The sequence below is a fragment of the Brienomyrus brachyistius genome, chromosome 13 (assembly GCF_023856365.1).
Source record: "Brienomyrus brachyistius isolate T26 chromosome 13, BBRACH_0.4, whole genome shotgun sequence".
Taxonomy (NCBI): domain Eukaryota; kingdom Metazoa; phylum Chordata; class Actinopteri; order Osteoglossiformes; family Mormyridae; genus Brienomyrus; species Brienomyrus brachyistius.
This window is the reverse complement of record NC_064545.1, coordinates 25,387,463-25,409,874: the sequence shown is the minus strand read 5'-3', so window position 1 is coordinate 25,409,874 and position 22,412 is coordinate 25,387,463. Positions and strand designations below refer to the sequence as shown.

Below are 22,412 nucleotides of genomic sequence, written 5' to 3'. Positions count from 1 at the left end.
TAATGATCTGCCGGGTAATGCGACGGAAATAAAAGACGCTACTCAGCCGAGGTTCGAACCAGGGATCTCCTGCATCGCAAACACGGTCACTCTGTGGGTCGCGCCACCCTCCATCCCCTGACCCCCCAGTCCTTAAGTCTTCATCATAATGATCTGCCGGGTAATGCGACGGAAATAAGAGACGCTACTCAGCCGAGGTTCGAACCAGGGATCTCCTGCATCGCAAGCACGGCTGCTCTGTGTGTCACGCCATCATCCATCTTCCAAGCAACCCAACTTTAAGGATTCATCATAATGATCTGCCGGGTAACGCGACGGAAATAAAAGACGCAACACTGCTTAGGCTCGAACCAGGGACCTACTGCATCACAAACATGGTCACTCTGTGTGTTGCTCCACCCTCCACCTTCCAATCAACCCAACTTTAAGGCTTCATCATAATGATCTGCCGGGTAACGCGACAGAAATAAAAGACGCTACTCAGCCGAGGCTCGAACCAGGGACCTACTGCATCACAAGCACGGCTGCTCTGTGTATCGCGCCACCCTCCATCCTCTGACCCACCGAAGCCCTTAAGGCTTCATCATAATGATCTGCCGGGTAATGCGACGGAAATAAAAGACACTACTCAGCCGAGGTTCGAACCAGGGATCTCCTGCATCGCAAACACGGTCACTCTGTGGGTCGCGCCACCCTCCATCCCCTGACCCCCCTAGTCCTTAAGGCTTCATCATAATGATCTGCCGGGTAATGCGACGGAAATAAAAGATGCGACTCAGACGAGGCTCGAACCAGGGACCTACTGTATCGCAAACACGGTCACTCTGTGTGTTGCTCCACCCTCCATCGTCCAATCAACCCAACTTTAAGGCTTCATCATAATGATCTGCCGGGTAAAGCAACAGAAATAAAAAACTCAACTCTGCTGAGGCTCGAACCAGGGACCTACTGCATCACAAGCATGGCCGCTCTGTGTCCCGTGCCACCGTCCTATCAACCAATGCTTAAGGCTTCATCATAATGATCTGCCGAGTAATGCGACGGAAATAAAATATGCTATTCAGCCGAGGCTTGAACCAGGGTCCTGCTGAATCGCAAACACAGCCGCTCTTGGTGACGTGCCACCCTCCATCCTCAGACTAAACACTTGTAAGGGTTCATGATGATGATCTGCCGGGTAACGCAACGGAAATAAAGGAAACTACATTGCTGAGGCTCGAACCAGAGACATTCTGATTGCAGGAACGATCGCTCTGTGTATCGTGCCACCCACCAACCTCTGACCAACCAACCCACCAACCTCTGACCAACCAACCCACCAATCCTTAAGGCTTCATCATAATGATCTGCCGAGTAACGCAACGGAAATAAAAGACGCTACTCAGCCGAGGTTCGAACCAGGGACCTCCTGCATCGCAAATACGGTCACTTTGTGGGTTGCGCCACCCTCCATCCCCTGACCCCCCAGTCCTTAAGGCTTCATCATAATGATCTGCCGGGTAATGCGACGGAAATAAAAGACGCTACTCAGCCGAGGTTCGAACCAGGGACCTCCTGCATCGTAAATACGGTCACTCTGTGGGTTGCGCCACCCTCCATCCTATGACTCCCAAACCCTTAAGGCTTCATCATAATGATCTGCCAGGTAACGCGACGGAAATAAAAGACGCTACACTGTCGAGGCTCGAACCAGGGATCTCCCGCATTTGCAAGCACGGCCGCTCTGTGTGTCACGCCATCGTCCATCTTCAGATCAACCCAACTTTAAGGCTTCATCATAATGATCTGCCAGGTAACGCGACAGAAATAAAAGACGCTACTCAGCCGAGGCTCGAACCAGGGACCTACTGCATCACAAACACGGTCACTCTGTGGGTCGCGCCACCCTCCATCCTATGACCCCCAAACCCTTAAGGCTTCATCATAATGATCTGCCAGGTAACGCGACGGAAATAAAAGACGCTACACTGTCGAGGCTCGAACCAGGGATCTCCCGCATTTGCAAGCACGGCCGCTCTGCGTGTCACGCCATCGTCCATCTTCCGATCAACCCAACTTTAAGGCTTCATCATAATGATCTGCCGGGTAACGCGACGGAAATAAAAGACGCTACTCAGCCAAGGTTCAAACCAGGGACCTCCTGCGTCGCAAATACGGTCACTCTGTGGGTTGCGCCACCATCCATCCTATGACCCCCAAACCCTTAAGGCTTCATCATAATGATCTGCCGGGTAATGCGACGGAAATAAAAGATGCTACTCAGCCGAGGTTCGAACCAGGGATCTCCTGCATCGCAAACACGGTTACTCTGTGGGTCGCGCCACCCGCCATCCCCTGACCCCCCAGTCCTTAAGGCTTCATCATAATGATCTGCCGGGTAATGCGACGGAAATAAAAGACGCTACTCAGCCGAGGTTCAAACTAGGGATCTCCTGCATCGCAAACACGGTCACTCTGTGTGTTGCTCCACCCTCCATCTTCCAATCAACCCAACTTTAAGGCTTCATCATAATGATCTGCCGGGTAACGTGACAGAAATAAAAGATGCTACTCAGCCGAGGCTCGAACCAGGGACCTACTGCATCACAAACACGGTCACTCTGTGGGTCGCGCCACCCTCCATCCCCTGACCCCCTAGTCCTTAAGTCTTCATCATAATGATCTGCCGGGTAATGCGACGGAAATAAAAGACGCTACTCAGCCGAGGTTCGAACCAGGGATCTCCTGCATCGCAAACACAGTCACTCTGTGGGTCGCGCCACCCTCCATCCCCTGACCCCCCAGTCCTTAAGTCTTCATCATAATGATCTGCCGGGTAATGCGACGGAAATAAAAGACGCTACTCAGCCGAGGTTCGAACCAGGGATCTCCTGCATCGCAAACACGGTCACTCTGTGGGTCGCGCCACCCTCCATCCCCTGACCCCCCAGTCCTTAAGTCTTCATCATAATGATCTGCCGGGTAATGCGACGGAAATAAGAGACGCTACTCAGCCGAGGTTCGAACCAGGGATCTCCTGCATCGCAAGCACGGCTGCTCTGTGTGTCACGCCATCATCCATCTTCCAAGCAACCCAACTTTAAGGATTCATCATAATGATCTGCCGGGTAACGCGACGGAAATAAAAGACGCAACACTGCTTAGGCTCGAACCAGGGACCTACTGCATCACAAACATGGTCACTCTGTGTGTTGCTCCACCCTCCACCTTCCAATCAACCCAACTTTAAGGCTTCATCATAATGATCTGCCGGGTAACGCGACAGAAATAAAAGACGCTACTCAGCCAAGGCTCGAACCAGGGACCTACTGCATCACAAGCACGGCTGCTCTGTGTATCGCGCCACCCTCCATCCTCTGACCCACCGAAGCCCTTAAGGCTTCATCATAATGATCTGCCGGGTAATGCGACGGAAATAAAAGACACTACTCAGCCGAGGTTCGAACCAGGGATCTCCTGCATCGCAAACACGGTCACTCTGTGGGTCGCGCCACCCTCCATCCCCTGACCCCCCTAGTCCTTAAGGCTTCATCATAATGATCTGCCGGGTAATGCGACGGAAATAAAAGATGCGACTCAGACGAGGCTCGAACCAGGGACCTACTGTATCGCAAACACGGTCACTCTGTGTGTTGCTCCACCCTCCATCGTCCAATCAACCCAACTTTAAGGCTTCATCATAATGATCTGCCGGGTAAAGCAACAGAAATAAAAAACTCAACTCTGCTGAGGCTCGAACCAGGGACCTACTGCATCACAAGCATGGCCGCTCTGTGTCCCGTGCCACCGTCCTATCAACCAATGCTTAAGGCTTCATCATAATGATCTGCCGAGTAATGCGACGGAAATAAAATATGCTATTCAGCCGAGGCTTGAACCAGGGTCCTGCTGAATCGCAAACACAGCCGCTCTTGGTGACGTGCCACCCTCCATCCTCAGACTAAACACTTGTAAGGGTTCATGATGATGATCTGCCGGGTAACGCAACGGAAATAAAGGAAACTACATTGCTGAGGCTCGAACCAGAGACATTCTGATTGCAGGAACGATCGCTCTGTGTATCGTGCCACCCACCAACCTCTGACCAACCAACCCACCAACCTCTGACCAACCAACCCACCAATCCTTAAGGCTTCATCATAATGATCTGCCGAGTAACGCAACGGAAATAAAAGACGCTACTCAGCCGAGGTTCGAACCAGGGACCTCCTGCATCGCAAATACGGTCACTTTGTGGGTTGCGCCACCCTCCATCCCCTAACCCCCCAGTCCTTAAGGCTTCATCATAATGATCTGCCGGGTAATGCGACGGAAATAAAAGACGCTACTCAGCCGAGGTTCGAACCAGGGACCTCCTGCATCGTAAATACGGTCACTCTGTGGGTTGCGCCACCCTCCATCCTATGACTCCCAAACCCTTAAGGCTTCATCATAATGATCTGCCAGGTAACGCGACGGAAATAAAAGACGCTACACTGTCGAGGCTCGAACCAGGGATCTCCCGCATTTGCAAGCACGGCCGCTCTGTGTGTCACGCCATCGTCCATCTTCAGATCAACCCAACTTTAAGGCTTCATCATAATGATCTGCCGGGTAACGCGACGGAAATAAAAGACGCTACTCAGCCGAGGTTCAAACCAGGGACCTCCTGCATCGCAAATACGGTCACTCTGTGGGTTGCGCCACCATCCATCCTATGACCCCCAAACCCTTAAGGCTACATCATAATGATCTGCCGGGTAATGCGACGGAAATAAAAGACGCTACTCAGCCGAGGTTCGAACCAGGGATCTCCTGCATCGCAAACACGGTCACTCTGTGGGTCGCACCACCCTCCATCCCCTGACCCCCCAGTCCTTAAGGCTTCATCATAATGATCTGCCGGGTAATGCGACGGAAATAAAAGACACTATTCAGCCGAGGTTCAAACCAGGGATCTCCTGCATCGCAAACACGGTCACTCTGTGTGTTGCTCCACCCTCCATCTTCCAATCAACCCAACTTTAAGGCTTCATCATAATGATCTGCCGGGTAACGCGACAGAAATAAAAGATGTTACTCAGCCGAGGCTCAAATCAGGGACCTCCTGCATCGCAAACACGGTCACTCTGTGGGTCGCGCCACCCTCCATCCCCAGACCCCCCTAGTCCTTAAGGCTTCATCATAATGATCTGCCGGGTAATGCGACGGAAATAAAAGACGCTACTCAGCCGAGGTTCGAACCAGGGATCCACTGCATCACAAACACGGTCACTCTATGGGTCGCGCCACCCTCCATCCCCTGACCCCCCTAATCCTTAAGGCTTCATCATAATGATCTGCCGGGTAATGCGACGGAAATAAATGACGCTACTCAGCCGAGGTTAGAACCAGGGATCCGCTGCATCACAAACACGGTCACTCTGTGGGTCGCGCCACCCTCCATCCCCAGACCCCCCTAGTCCTTAAGGCTTCATCATAATGATCTGCCGGGTAACACGACGGAAATAGAAGACGCTACACTGCCGAAGCTCGAACCAGGGACCTCCTGCATGGCAAACACGGTCACTCTATGTGTCGTGCCACCCTCTAACCAAACACTTTTAAGGGTTCATGATGATGATCTGCCGGGTGATGTGATGCAGGATGGATGGTGGCGCGACGCGCTGAGTGACAGTGCCTGCGATGGAGGAGATCCCCAGTTCAAGCCTCAGCAGAGTAGCATCTTTTATTGCCGTCGCATCACCCGGCAGATCATTATCTTGAAGCCTCATGGGTGGTTGGTCAGAAGGTGGCGTGACACACTGAGGGACCGTGTCTGCGGTCGAGGAGGTCCATGGTTCAAGCCCCAGGCGGAGCAGTATCTGTTATTCAGCGTTGCTAGAATAGTCACAGCGCGGACCCTAGAGCAACTGCCTTAACTCTAACACATAGAGATAGGTGGTATTTGTGTCCTTTGAGCCCTTCATTTGGCTAGATAGGGGAAAAAAAACATATATACGAAAAACAAATCATACAGGCAGGGGTGGCGAGTGGCACTGCAGGCTAAGCCTCTGTATCTGTGGTAAGAAGGTTGCTGGTTCAAGCCCAGCCTTGGCAGGAAGGATAGGTGGTACATGTGTGTGAATCCTTTATTTGGCAAGATAGGGAAAAAAAAGACATATATACGAAAAACAACATATGAGAAAGGGTGGCGAGTGGCGCCGCAGGCTAAGCCTCTGCATCTGTGATCAGAAGGTTGCTGGTTCAAGCCCAGCCTTGGCAGAGTAGTCACAGCGTGGGCCACGGAGATGGAGGAGGGGCCACAGAGACGGGTGGTACATGGATATGAGTCTTTCATTTGCAATTTTTTTTTTTTCCGAAAAAAGGGTGGTGAGTGGCTAATCTCTGTGCTTATGATAAGGTCAGTGTGCCCAAGCCTGCCCATAGCAGAATAGTTACAGGGCAGGCCCTTGAGCACACTGACTGATCCTGCTCTCTCTCTCCTCTCATTCCTCTCTCTCTCACACACTCCACACCGCACACTCCTCCACACTGCAGGGTCAGCCAGCGCATCCAAGGACCCACCCGCAAGCACCAACCTCAACTGTCCGATCACAACTTTTCTGATCGACTTAGCCCACTGAGCCACTCACCAGCCCCATTTGGAGCTGATCTTTTCGTAATTTTGACTCTCAAACACAGTTTACGGATCTGTGGCAAATTCTGAACAACTTTTTGCAGACAAAACAGCTTCAACTCTTCTGGGAAGGCTGTTCACAAGGTTTAGGAGTGTGTTTATGGGAACTGTTCTCACAATGTGGGTAACTAATGGTAAGGATCGTCCATCCAGCCATATAATTTCAAAGCGACTTTAATAATAAGTCAGAGGATTAGGAGATTGAACTATTTTTGGCTCTGCCCCTCGATTATCTGAGTCCTTTATTAAAATAACTAAGGGATTATTCTTTAAAGTTTTTAATGTATATTTGCTGCATGGTGCTATATGCAGCTTACTAGTTCCTATTAAATGTAATTAAATAGTGACGTACACCTTCTTTAAAATAACAAAAATGTATCCTAAATTCTTACACCCTTGCCTGATTCCACAGTTCCTACCCTACACTTATGTGTCCCCCCATCCCACCCTCCGATGGCTGGTGAGATAAGAAAAGCAGACTTCTGTCTGCCTGGTCAATCATTTCTAGCTGCTATTTAGGTTCTTCCTCAATTCTTATTACATAAATGATTTATATCACACTCATACTCATTTAAAATTTCACAATAACAAAAGAATCCTTATATATTTTAATAAAAAACGTAAACTATATATGCCTGGTGTTTTTTGACTGAGTTTGATTGTAAAACTCTAAAGGCCAACCCTTGGTTGTGCACTTGTGCGCATGTCCGATACATCTAACGTTTGTATACCTGTAAACGTTACCAAAAGCCGTTAATATCTTTTCTTTAAAATTTAAAAGTCTATTTCTGTGTGTTTTTTCGCGATAAGTTAGTGAACGACTAAGTTAGGGTGCTTTGGGGTTTGGTCACACACTGCAATCAACCCAAAGTTAAACTCTAAAGCCCCCCGACCTCCGGGGTGTGTGTTTGTGCGCATGAGTGTGAATAAACATTTACTGAAAAAACATATTTATTAAAATAACGAAGGCTTTATTCTGTCAAAGTTTTTTAAATGTTTTTGGAGTACGTAGCTAAATACTGCTCACTATAGTTCCTATCCAGGACTACGTAGAGGGCCATCTCCTAATCGAACGCTCAACTTGCGGTGTCTTGTTTTATGGAATCTGCTTGAAAACTTTGTCGGTTACCTTCCATATTGGAATGTTGAAGATGTTTTTGGTGTATGTTGCTAAATACCGCTCACTAGTTCCTACAGCTATTAAATTAATAATAAACTGGGAGCAGCTTATAAAAAATAAAACTAACAAAATACAGCTAAATTGTTTTATTACTTAAATGTTATTGATTTTAAATTTTATACAAATTTGCCATACAACCATTTAAGCTTTGACACATTATCCCAATTGTAGTTAGATACTGCATCCTACCCCCAGGCCCATAGTGGGGCGTCCGGGCCTATGGCAGAACCCCAGAGTTGTGGTGTTAGAGATCTGCCAGCTATAGGCCGGGGTGCGTGTGGGATATTATGCTTAAATTCTTTATTAATTATCGTTGGCTTTATAACACATTTTATGCTTATTTTACACACAATTACTTATTTTATGCACACTTTAAAATTCAGAAAACTACTTGCCTCAGCTGTTTTCAATAAAAGATTGTGTTGTGTGGGGATCGTGGCTCTACTCAAAAGCGCGACATGGAGAGAGAGCGAGAGTCATTTTAACAAGGATTTCCCGCGTTAATCCTTGATTCTTGTTGTCAAAATGCTTAGGATGTTTTATATTAAATAACACATTGGCCAAAAAAGAGTTTAATTACTTAAAAACCATTATGGTTAAAGGGTCTTATTTGAAATAATAGGGCAACATGTATCCCCGTTGGTGCCGCCATTTTGAAATGTGTGTCTGCGTGAGTGCGCATGCGCAAGATTGGGGAAGTCTCGGACAATCATTTCAGCCGCGTTGTTCAAACAGGTTGGTCACACGTACCGGAGCTGCGGGACTCGCTCATTTCGCCTTTTAGCTACTGTCGGACTTAAAGGTTATTCCTCCCAAAAGCTCGCTGGTTAAATGCTTTCTTCAGCCTAACAACGAAATAAAACACTGGTAAATACCGCTGGTTTTCTTCTTTTACCATGTTGGTTAAATGTAATGAGTTTAAGTGCTTTCTTCCTTTAAAATAGTAATGTGTTTTTATTCTATTAAAGTTTTACGGCAACCCTTATCTCCCAAGCCATGTCGATAGGGGGGCGATAACACGTGGCATAAGCATATATGATACCATATATGGACATAACCCCTCGACCAATCAGAATAAGGGATACACCCCCCCGCTTATGATATCAGAAGCGGAGCCAAATTAAGCTCCGCCCGAGGTACCAGGTAACATCTCTAGCCCCTTGTGGGGACTGAAAAATTGGTCCCCACAATGTAATGTATACTTGGACCACGGACACACACAATTCCACACATGAGGACAGAATTCAAACCATAGGTGGTTTGAGACCCTATTCAGGGTAGCTTCAGCCCCCGTTTTTTTTTCTCAGCTTTCCTGAAAAATACTTCTAGCACCAATTAGTGATTCATCAGTTATTTTCACACACATTTCATAGCCCTCACTCACCAAACTTCCTCTGTGCAAATACAAGTGTCGGGGACCCCCCAGGGTGCAAGTGCAGTATTTCTTAAGGACACTGAGCACCCCTAAGCCTCAAATCCTAGAATAGCCCCTGAATGAAGCCCCCAAACCTAGGGCAATAGTCCTAGCCCCTGAAGCACTGTGTCACTCATTATTTTGTAACTCAAACATGCACATTTTTTGCATTCTTAAAACTGAAGCCCACTCCGCAGTACCTGACAGGCATTTGCATTTCTCTTAGAGATGCTTGTGCCCAAAGTGACATAAAAATGAGAGAGAAGTGTTAGTCAGTTCCGAGAGAAACTGGAAATACAGGCTTTGCTCAAGGGCACAGTGACATCACTCAGCCAGCCCTTTGTTTTGAACTTGCAATTCTCTGATCACAGACGTAAAGTACTAAGCACAGAGCCACACACTGCCCCTGTTAATGCTGCGTTTAATACATATTCCATTCTACTTAGTAACAAGATCTGTACTATAGGCCTCTTCATAGCAGCGTGGGTGTAAAATAAATAGTATATTTCAAAATATTCATTGAAGTAGGTCTGGAATAAATCCAGCACAACACACAGCTACAAAGAAGGAGAGTTCAGATTTAAACTCCAGTACTGCTGAGCATTTATAATAATCAGCTGGTTTTGAGGCAGCACTAGCCTGCAGCCTCTGGTCTGACACTCTGGGGAATGGCAGTGAGATTCCAGGGCTGTGCAGATTACTCTGTGCTGCAGTCACCCACGGACCGAGCATAGCACCTGCCCTGGCTGCTGGAGAGGTAGCCAATGACATCACAGAGGGGCATTTTCCATTTGTCAGCTGATTAAAGTCATCGTTTAGATAGATAGTGGCAGGGCCAGCTTTGGCAGGTGTGAGTAATTTACTGGCTGGGATAGACAATGCTATTTTCTATCCAAAGAATGATATTAATTAATTAGCTGAGTGGCGCATAGACTGCGAGGCCTTGAGCAGCTGGAAGACTGGGCTCCCTTCTTGCCAGAGCAGTCTGGCTGGCTAAAAGTAGGGTTTGTGTAATAAAAATAATCCATCCATCCATCCATCCATCCATTTTACAAACCGCTTATCCTACTGGGTCGCGGGGGGTCCGGAGCCTATCCCGGAAGCAATGGGCACAACCCAGGATGGGGGGCCAGCCCCTCGCAGGGCACACTCACACAGCATTCACTCTCACATGCATTCCTATGGGCAATTTAGCAAGTCCAATTAGCCTCAGCATGTTTTTGGACCGTGGGGGGAAACCGGAGTACCCGGAGGAAACGCCACGACGACATGGGGAGAACATGCAAACTCCATGTGACCCAGGCGGAGATTCGAACCAGGGTCCCAGAGGTGTGAGGCAACAGTGCTAACCACTGCACCACCATGCCGCCCCCACTGCACCACCATGCCGCCCCTAATAAAAATAATGAAACTCCAAATTAATCCTAAAGATATTTGGGACCAAAAGATTCATTCCGCATCTCTGAACAGCCGAACAACCGCAGTGAACCAACAATCATAATTACTGCATGGCATTTGGAAACTTCCGTGATGAACCCACCAGAACTGAAGCAAAATAAGCTGTAATATGTGTTTCCTTGTAGCTGCTACACGTCAGTCCCATGAACTTAATATCCAGTGGTGTAGATTCACAGATTCTACTCATACTTCACAGATTCGTTAAGAGCATATCATACTGCTGTAGGTGCTTAATATATATCACCATGCAGGTTAGGGTCACAGAAGGGCTCAGAGCTCATTCCAGGCAGAGCAGAGCACAAGGCGGAGGGGTAGACCCCTGACAAGGCCCTATATAGACTTTTACAGGTCACACACAACCACACGTTTTAGCCAACATCAGGTTAGTTAAACAACAAACATCAGGTCAACTAATTGCACATCTTTGGAAACTCCTGCTCAGTACAGGGAGAATAAACACAGTGCAGAGGTGGGAATCGAAGGCCTGTCCACTGAGTGACGATGCCACCGATATTATATAATTATTATATAGTCCACGATGCAAATTCTACTGAATTTTTATTTTATTCATCCATCTATCCATTCATCCGGCACAAAATTCCCACGAAATATCAGCAACTGATGTAGTACGGAGAGGGTATTTCATTAAAAAAGGTACCAACCTAGAACCAAGCAAGACCAAAACCCGCATCTAATATACTGAGCTCACCTTGAAGCAGCGAGGTTGCCGTAGTTACCGTCTCCGGAACGCTGTCTTTGCTGTAAATGGATTGCAGGAATTCTGGGACGCAGTCATTCTCATCCAGTATCAGCACCTGTACCTATTTAAAAAGGGGGGGGGAGTTAAAATGAGAGTTTAACAAGGACTTTTAAAAAGGCATTTGTATTTTTAATTTTTCATTTCGGCTGGCAGACAGGAAGGACTTTGTACTGATTAAAGTCATGTGTAAGAAACGCTGTTCTTACTACCGCCATACATCAGTTCACGAACTTAATTCGTTCGAGGACTCAATTCGCGACCAGGAAAGTTTGCAACCTGAATCAATTTTTCCCATTTGAAATAATGTAAATACAAATAATGCGCTCAAACCTCAGAAACAGTGAATGTTTTCAATTTTCTGTGACCAAGAATATAGACAAATTAAAATAACCTTAAAGAGTACAAAAGGGAAAGAGAGAACAAACGCTTACGGAAGGCGGACCAACACACGACTGAGCGTACGCTTATTAGTGGGCTTATTAGTGGCGCTCGAAAGACGCCAAAACATGGAAAAGAACCACAAAATATCCCCCCCCCCAAAAAACTAAACAACATTAAAAGACAGTCAAAAACAATACAGTAATTTCGAAAATGTGATTTTTTATTATACTGTACATAAGTTTCATATGCCTAAAATTTTTATATACATTTGGTGCTGGCACGCGTTGTGCGGCGATGAATTTCTTTGTTTGTACTGTAAACAAAGTAAACGTGAAATAAATTGTTCCCAGTTGATTTTCTTAATAAGATTCACAGCTACTGTAGCTCCCCCTCCCCCCACTCTCATATCGAAGTGCGACTCAGTGGAGTGACAATCAATTCGTTCTGCTCAATGAAACCTTCCCAGTACGAAGCAGGCATCGCCTCTGGAACGAAGACCCCTCGGCCCAGTCCGTTCTATTTGCACATCCCAGCTCCACACCTCCACAGATGTGGAGGTAGACTCAATCGACAGTGGGAATTGAGGAATTTAAATCTGGCGGTATAAACGTGAAAAGGAATACAGTATTCAGTGTCAGGGCCAGAGATATGAGACAAACTGCTTAATGTTGTTTAACCAGACAACGGACCAAGTGTCAGCCATTGAAGGAGTACAGCTGTTGCATATCTGTCCTGAAAGGGCAGAAGTGCCCGATTAGGGGGGGAGTGAGTGTAGGGAAGGTGACGGTTCTGCTGATTTGTCCCCATCAGTGACACACCCACACGCTGCTGCTGCATCTGAGTTTTCGACTTGTCCTCGTCCCATTCCGTGACTTTCCAGGTGCCGCATCACCCAGTGATTTCCAGTTTCCCCCACCCAGCCTCACCTGCAGCCTTGGCAACGCCCCACGGCAAATAGTCTTCCAAGTCATTTTATTAGCTTTGGTGCTTTGAGACAGCAGATGATGGAGCTAGATGAGATGTGCTGGAATTAAACATTCACTGAATTTGTAAAGTTAACTTCATTCGTTAGAGCTCCGAAGGCCCGGCCCGGCCCGGCCCGGTTGGGGAGTGCTCACCCACCTCAGCGGCGCTGCTCAGGCTGTCCTGACTCTCGCTGGCTCGCACCAGCAGCAGGTAGCGATGCTGGTCACTCTCATAGTCAACGGTGCGGGTCAAGCTGATTTCGCCCGTGTCCGGTCTGATGGAGAAGAGGCTGCTGGGGTTGATGAGAAGGCTGTAGCTGAGCTTCTGTTGCTGGAAGGACGTAGCCGATACCGTGATGAACCTGCCGTGGAAGACATCACCGCAGCTTTCAATGCAGCAAAAGCCTCTGGCTGGAACTTACAGTCACTATTTCACAAAATGTTCCGGAAATCCTGAACCTGCAAAACTCACACGCAATGTATCTTAGACTTCCTGACACAGAAAAATGTAACTGAAGGATACAGCTTGGGACAGCAGCTAGAATAGCAATTAAGCATATGGACCTATACATAGTCTGATGTTCAAATCCCCAGTGAGACTCTCCTATTGTACTGTTAAGACTGTTAACATAAATAGCCCCAGTAAAATATCCAGAATAGTCCAAACTGCAATATGTATTGGACAATGGCTTGGGAGATGAATGCATACATTTGCATTAGCATTGATGATACTGTATAGATATTGTATTGATGGTGGATAGTGATGAGTGAAGGAGATCGAGCCTCACTGCCTTTCGATTCTGCATGGACTCCCCATTCATCCTCTTCACAGAGCTATAGCAATTATATCACAAGACCGCTAAGCGTTCCCGCTCGATAAAGGGAGCTGTGGTTTAAGTTAGCGTACCGATGCCGACACACATGAGCAGAAATCCCTGACGCAGGGCCAGAGCCCCTGGACACAGTTAATTCAGAGCTTGTTCAAAACTGGGGATCAAACACAACACTAAAGACCCGTCCATGGACACGTCAGGTAAATCTTCGGCTCCGATGTATCAGCTTGTCAACACCAGATCTAATATAAATGGAAACTGCAAGTTTTCCACTGAGACATTAAATCAAAAAAGACAGAGAGAGGAGACCAAATGATCCACGGAAAGAGAGAGGAGAGGGAGAGCAAGAGAAGCAGAACAGCCGATGGGGGGCTGCACTAGCCCCTTCCCCCCGGTGCGTTTTGGAGACAGAGCAGAGACAGATACTGCTATTATATTAAACTGACTACTCTGATTTCTCGTGCCTAGAATTATGAAACTTACTCCAGTTATGCTGTAGACCCCATCTATAGAACAACGTAGATCCCAGATCCCGCTATAAAGCACTATGCATCTCAGATCCCATCTACAGAACACTATGGATCCCAGATCCTACTAGAACACTGCAGATCCCAACTATAAAACAGCTATGAGTCAAAAGTGCCATGACCTAAATGTGCTCTGTGGTCCCTCTAATGCTTCTGTAACCATTCCACAATTATGATTATAAAAGCACTCTTCTCATTTCCACCACTAACGACCAAGCCAATTAGCCATGTACCACTTTGAGGAATGCAGAATTAATATATTGTGTGTACCCGTAATGGAAAATCAATTCTGATAGCACTGGCGGAAGGAGCCGGGATGGGCACCCCCCCCCCGCCAGGTCGCCAGCCTACTGCATGACCATCACATGTTAACACTGACACATGGACGGTGTACAGTAATAAATAGTGACTGGAACCTTTCCTATGGGTCCATTAAGTTCTTCAGAGTTTCAGTGGGAATTATTTCAGCACATTAGCAGCCAATAGCCAGACAGAAGAGGGTAGCCATATTGTTAATTCACTGGATTGGCACAGTTCTGTTCTGACCATATGAGGCTATGCATACATGTGAGAATAACACTTGCGTGTTTTTGCATGCAGGATTTACATGTAAAGATGCATCATGTTAGCATTCGCACAGTGGAATTCTTTTAGTTTTCACATATCACATCTTGCTTTCCTTTGAGACACACAAAGGTAAGAATAAGCACAGGGTCAACCATTTATCCGCTGCCGCCGGAGCATTTTAGGGGGTTAAGGGCCTTGCTCAAGGGCCCGGCAGACACACAGCTATTCAGCCAAGAACAGGATTTGAACCAGTGACCTTCCAACCACTGGTATAGAGGGCTAACTCACCGAGCTACACAGCACATGTCGATCAGAAGGGGGAGCATCTGGGGGATGCCTGCTGTCCCAGGGTACTTACGGCTGGCCCTCGGCGGTGTTCTCAGCGATGGAGACAGAGTAGGAGGAGTTGGTGAACTGTGGCGCTCTGGGTCCCGCAATCACAGACAGCAGGGCAGCCAAGCCACGGATGCCCAGCTTGTCAGCTGCCACCACGGTCAGCAGGTACTCCCTGTCCTTCTGCAGCGGCAGGCCCGTCGTCCTCACCTGGCCACTCCTCCTGTCTACCTCAAAGCGGCCGTCGCCCCCTGCAGGCAAGTGGGCAGCGAGCACAGGCTGTTACACGCACCCCACCTCCAGCTGTTGGCCTTGTCATTCTTTCCTACAGACTTCTAGCAAAGTTTATCCTTAAACGATCCCTTCTAATAAGTCTAACTCAGCCAGGCGAGGAGTGCATCCCTTTTTATGTCCATCCAGCTCAGTGCTCCTCCACCCATTCTTTGGAGACCCCCAGCAGTGCATTTTTTTGCTCTTTCCTAGCTGCCAGCCAATCACAAACACCAAATACCCTGGAAGGGGAGTGTTGGAAGCTGTGAGAGAGCAAAAATATGGAGAGTCTGAGGGTTCCCAAGGGCTGCATGGGGAAACGCTGAGCTAGAAGGACGTGAACTTCGGAGTCAGCCCTGTTTATCCTCGTCTAGAGACAGGACTCATATAGACTTGCTCCTCACTTACTGCTATCTGAAACCCCACCCAGATGCTCTGAGTAAGCTCTAATGAAAGGAAATATCACACTCACTGGCTGTTTCTTTACTATCTTTTTAAGACTGGTGATAACTGGATGTATGTCTCCTAATCAGAGAATAAAGGATAATTGGACCAAACAAAACGATGCATTCACTGAAATCACTGACAGCCTTTCTCAGCGACGGAAATGAAATAGGGTAATAACACATCTGAAATGAAATTATTACATTAGCTGTCTTGCTGTTTCCTTCATTATTTAATGCTCCTTTGTTGCAGGCTTTTTTTTTTTTGTAGAAAAACCACTTGCAATTATTTTCCAGCAGAAGAATCAGGAGATGGCAGAACCTTTTGTTAGGATTACCAGAGAAATGGGGAACATAAAAGGTTTTTGTTAACAGCATTGCACGATTTTGCACATTAATGGCAGTGTCGGAGTTTTTGAAACTCACATTACATTAGGGGCCATATGTGCAAGTCCACACGACAGGTACCATTAAGGCAGAATTAGGTCCAAATCACAACAAAGCATGTACCATCAGACAGGAAGTACTCCACTTCCCCGTTGTTGCCCTCGTCGTCGTCGCGTGCGTGCAGCTTGTAGACCAGCGTGCCAGGAGGGGCGTCCGGAGAAACCACAGCCAGGTAAGGGGTCGGCGTCATGCTCCATTCGGGTGCATTGTCATTTACGTCTGTGACCATTACCTCAACATGCACCAAATACCAGTCTGGACCTGAAGAAGACCGAAGAATGCACACATATTTACTGGAAGAAGTTTCTCTAAGCTTCTGTAAGCCACATTACCCTGGAAGATTATTGTTGTTCTTATGCAAATTAAACCAATTATTTTTAGGTTAACTGTGCCTAAATGGATTATCGATTTAACTGCTCAGATAAACAAGCTTCTTTTATTAATCACCCGATGAAATGACTTCAGCGAATAGACCGCATCTTAATAAGTAAGGCTTAGGCTTGTGCGAACTTCGGATGCGATAGCAAGTTACCATCAGTGTAGTCTACCAAACACCTGCTATCGAAAGAGGACTGGGGCGGGGAGTTAGCATGATTCCTAGGCCCCTATCATACAAGGGCCCTAATTGGTCTGTGTTGGGGGCCCAATATGATATGCTTTCACGGGGCCCAAAATCTCTAGTGGTGCCCTTTCAGAAAGTTACAGTAAGTGCATCACCACCCTAGGCAATGTAACAGGGACAGTGGGTGTTACATGTAATGAGGTGATCACTTCATCTGAGCCACACCGGGGGCAGGCATTCAGACGGCTGGGGGGGGCCGGGGTACTCCTGCTCCTGCCACTTGAATCGTGCAAGCTAGAGCTGGCTAGCGTGCCTCACGCCCACAGGAATGAGTCACATGTCGGGCGGCTATGAGGTGCTGGGATTATCGACAGGAGGTGGTCTGATGGGAAGGCACCATCGTAATGATGCTGAATCAAAAGGTTCCTGCCGTCGTCCGATGAAAGAAGGGCTGATTGCACACACATGCAGGGCTTTCACACATGCAGGGCAGAAAGAATTCATACCCCTTTGCTTTTGCACATTTTGATATGTTGCATCCTTAAGATAAAAACATTTACATTATTTTATACATGCACTGTACATAACACTTATATACATTTACACATGTACATAACACACATATACCCACACACAGAAATTCAGGCACACACAGCCATACACACATACAGAGATACACACACACACACGCACACGTACACAGTCATACATACATCACCTAGGAAACTCAAAGCCACCCAAATCACCCACACCTCCCCCGCGCTACAAGATGATTCTTAATTCATGGCAACAAAGAAGCAGTCACACCAAGAGAGGAAGGAGAGAGAGGGAAGGAAAAGTAGCAAGAAACAATCAGTGACTCGCCGAGAGCGATTAAGATAGCAGAGACTCGCAGAAGAAAAGTGCAGCTCACAAAGGGAGCAGCACCAGGTTGAAACAGCAGCCTGTACTTCAATTGAAAATACGGAAATAAACATCACCGTGTGTAAACTTAAGTCGTTATCAAGACGAATCCTCGAGATTATACAAAACGCAGAACACCAAAAGGATTTTTAAATGATTCTTTCATTAATACTTTTGGATTTTCTCTTTGTTTGCAAAGATAGTTCTTGAATAAGGCATGTACAAGTCAACTCTGAGAGAGAAGGAACAAGACAAAATCTCCGAGCAAGAGAGAACATTAATCAGAATTTTCAACCACAAAGGTTGTCATGGAACAATTAAATTTCTCATACTTGTAAATGTTAAATATCTGAATGTTTCAGTCTTGCACATGAATATCCAAGATGCTGTTTGAAGTCTTTTATTAACCCAGGTCACTCTTCCCGGATATGACTGATGTGAAAGGCAAGGGGCTGTTATTCAAGCCCATTTTTGTTTTTATCGAAGCTTTAATATATTCTCTCTAGCATGCAATGATGGTTAATTGAGTATAATATTATATCTGAGTGCACATTAGCTGTGAAGCTGAGGAGCAGCAGTTCTGCTAAAGTACGCAGATGACACTGAAATCCAAAAACTGCACAGTGGCATTAATGCTTGTTAGACAAGTACTTAACTTTAATTGCTTTGGAAACTGGTAAACTTATCTGCAAGTCTCCGTAAACAAGGCTGGCTAAATGATGCCAAAAGCTGATCGAAGGATGGGAAAATCGTCACATGACAGCCTGTTTTAGCACAACGTACAATTGATTCATTTGAAAATAAATACGATTTTGGTCTGTACGTCAGATTTGCGCATCTCTGTACTGAGAGTAAAGTGGGTTCCAGACGTCTGATAAATTTGTGTCTTGCTGCTGTTGACAGTGGAAACATGATGGATGATTTTTTTCTTTTTGGCTTGAAAGAAATTTCATTTTGAAGTTTGCTCGCAGAACAGACTAGCAACAGAGTGGGCTAATTAATTACTCTCATTGGGGATTATAGAAGTGTATCAGACTGCAGATAGCTTAGAGGGGGGATGATGGCTTTTGTTTAGTCTTATTTTTTAACTTTAAAATATCAATAACACAAAATGCTCACTCATAGTCGTATCCAAACTGTGAACGAGACAAAGCAATTTTAGTGAAAGAGCAACATCCTCCGATTTACCGGTTTTCACAGATGAAAAACTCTCCATTGTGTCCGTTTCTCCTTCTGTTTCACTCATTCCTTCCTGGAAATGCAGCACAGTCTAGTTAAAGGCTCAGTCAGATTTCAGAAGCAGGGACAGTGAATTCCCTGCAGAAGCTGCACAGCGTAAGACTAGTCCCCCCATCCTGCGACCTTGCTGAGGTTTTATTCTGCTTTACACCATTTCAGCATCACATTATCCCAACCCCTCTTCTCCCATATGGCATTTTACATACTTATGACCTTGCCTCTGCTGTCCAAACTTTAAAAAGACACTATTTCCCAACTTCACTTCCACCCACTATATGCTGCATTTATCTCTCCTCTTTCCCTCAAATCACCATTGGCCTTGCATACATCTATCATTATTTCACCACCAAACAAGGAAATTATGCAATCACCATATAATCCTGAACACCTATCAACGAGACATCAAATGAGCGAGTTTTTCGTGGACTTTTGGGGTTGCATCACTTCAACAGCATTCTAGATGCACATGGAATATATGCCAAGATTTTCTGCCAGTTTATGATGGCCCAGTTTGCTATTAAGACAGTTGTTCTTCTGTTATATTCCTTTTAAATCAAGATACATGGTTCTTCATTAATGCTCTTGAACAGATGGCATAAATGGTTTTTACTCATACTGTAGCTTCTATACTTTTCCACACATTTGACTGCTTTTTTTTTTGGAAAAAATTCTCAACATTCCACTAATGCTCTAGACGGTCCAGAGACCTTCTGACCACTTGATAACGGGATAACGGCGGGGAATTGTGCCTCTGGCTCCATTCCAGAACCTCTTCCATGGGTTCAGTTCGATTGAGCTGCTGTGATTGAGGCAGACTCTGGTGGCCACTTCCCTGCTCAGAGGATGCTTGGGCCCTATGTATGGGGGCATTAGAATCCATGAAAAGTCCACGCCACTTACAGAGATGCTTTGCTGTGGGATGAATGTAGTCACCCAGAACGGCTTTATAGTTACTGACTTTTACCTTGAGATTGACTACAGGTTCATGTCATAAAGATATTGTAGAATGCCGCAGAACCATTGACTTTGCAATCATAAGCACTCAAATCTATAGGTTTATTTTAGCATGTGTCTGCTTTCTGAGTATGGGTTGAGGGCAAGTACTTAATGTATGAGTCCTTCCACTGCTCGGTAGACCATTATAAGTGTTCATTGTAACACTTTACTCAGGAAAATGGATTTTTAGGCACATGAAGGCATTTATGCAGCTCAATCACGCTAAACCCTCTCTTTGAAATTCTTCACAGATGGTACTTGATGAAACTGCCAGTTTATGTCTTATATTGACATTCGCAGTCACCTGATCCAATGTTGCTCATCTGTTTTTCTTTGCATGTCAAAGCAACGCATGAATATCATGGTAGAAGCGGATGTGCTTTTGTCTGCATTTGCCCTTAGATGACGGTCTTTCCCTCAGCCACCCACCCTCAAAATGTCTATCAATAAATGACCATAACCATGATATGACGTTATCTGCTGAATCAACTCAACCACGCCTGTACGAAAACACCTGATGTCTATCAGCGTTACACCAAACATTAAGCTAAGGGTCTTCATTGTTTTCCTAAGCATTTGTACAGTTATATAAACTAACATTCATACCTTACTACACTAGCATGGCAAGGAAAATGCACATTGTAACACACAATGGATATGTGTGAAGGAATTAATTTTCTGACCAGATTGAAAAATTAGAAGCTTAGATTATCTGATAAGTTTCCAGTGTTTATTTCTCTTATTTTCTTGCATAAAGAAAAAAAACTTTAGTCCAGATTGCATTAATCGCGTGTCTAATACTGATTAAAAAATCTGAGTTTTTTTGGGTTCTGGCTCTTCAGCTAATCTTCCATTTCTGATTAAAAGAAATGAAACTGAAATGTTTCTGATTAAAAAGAATCCGATTTTTCAATACATTCAATTTAAATAAATCATGTATAAAAAGAATGAGACTAAATTCATGCATCGCTCATCTCGTCTCACCATCTCTGAATTCATTTCAAGCAGTATAAAGTGAATAAATGACTATGAAGAATATTGTTCAGATGTTAAATTAGGTACCATGTATCTTGCTCTTTGCAATATGCCAGTCCATCCCCGCAGAAGCCAATATAAACACATGTCTAATGCATGTCTAACATCCTCCCAGCTGTGCATATCATCCTGTCTTTTTGGCACTTTGAGTCCATACGCATTCTTAGGTTGCATGGTCATCTGCTCTACAGCTCATACTGTCGCTTGCAGGTAATGCAACGCTAACCAGAAACATACAGATAACTGTTGGAGGTCCATCCTTATACCACCACGCGCCCGTATTCCGTTACGCACGTTCACTGTGGCTGCATGCCACATGCTGAAACATCACTCAACCCAACAGACATTTGACTAGACAGTCAAAAAGTTGAGCCATTTTATTTAAGAAATTCATGCAAACATTCCCAAAAGACACAGCTGGGATTGCAAACATGAACATCTTATAAATATTTGAGAATGGACCCGATTTGGCCAAGGATGGTAAGATCTTGTCCCTACCAACATCGGGGAGCTACTGCATATGTGTCTGGGGGGGTTGGTTAGGGCGGAGTTGGTCCCTGCCACTGCTGAAACTAAACCTTCATTACGTTTGAGAATCTCTGAATCACACAGTGTATATATGATTAAAGCCCGATGTACTATTGCTTTTTAAAGATGAAATTAAGCCCTGATGTTCCCACTAAACAATCAGTCTAACTGCCGTTACATTTCCATACAGGTGCAAACAGAATAAGGTTAGACTGTCAAGTGACTCTGCTCTTCTCAAATTTAAATGATATAGTCTTTTTTTGTGATAATGATGTACTTAAATGATTTATTCAAATTACAGATGAAGAATACTTAATGGGTATAAATTGAAGGATTAAATGAATAATGTGACAAATCAATCCAAATTCCACCTGGAAATGAAACACAGTATATGAGTTTCCGTGTTAATTGTCTCCAAAATAGAGGCAGCACTTGTAACAGTTTTATACTCAAGGGTGCAATTTCCTGTATGTGATGGTGCAACACCATACGCATAAAAACAATGCCGTCCCCAGTAAGATAATAATTTGATTTATTAAGCCAAACAAAAATTCAAACAAGTTTCATACATTTTCTATTGGCTCTGCTTCTGAGAAAGAAATTAATCTCAAAGTATGTGCTCATTCAGACTTCGTCAATACATTTGAGTGTGGAAATTGAAGGACGAAATACAAAAATGATGATTTTAAATAAGTATCACGCTCTTGTGTTTTTCAAATCTAACTCATTACTTGCTTTCCCATGTTTGTCTGGATTCAAACGGATTCAAAAGTTATACTGATTTCAAACGTTTTAGCTTCTGGTACAGTTAAATGTCTTCCCTTGAAACACAATGTCAATAAACAGATCTGGCATAAGGATTACTAAAACAGGATTAATAATGTGTGGTAAGGAAAGATTACTAATGCTCCTT

At 45.4% G+C, this 22,412-nt stretch overlaps 1 protein-coding gene across 1 annotated transcript in view; it reads right to left on the bottom strand.

The window, feature by feature from the left end:
* LOC125706644 (neural-cadherin-like) overlaps positions 1–22,412 on the bottom strand; it is a 132,860-nt gene that overhangs the window by 87,429 nt on the left and 23,019 nt on the right. The window contains exons 2-5 of the mRNA XM_048973401.1: positions 16,300–16,497; positions 15,102–15,327; positions 12,974–13,178; positions 11,420–11,531 (exon numbers count right to left, since the gene is read on the bottom strand). Coding sequence (XP_048829358.1) covers positions 11,420–11,531; positions 12,974–13,178; positions 15,102–15,327; positions 16,300–16,497 — 741 coding nt within the window. The remainder of the gene's footprint in view (positions 1–11,419; positions 11,532–12,973; positions 13,179–15,101; positions 15,328–16,299; positions 16,498–22,412) is intronic.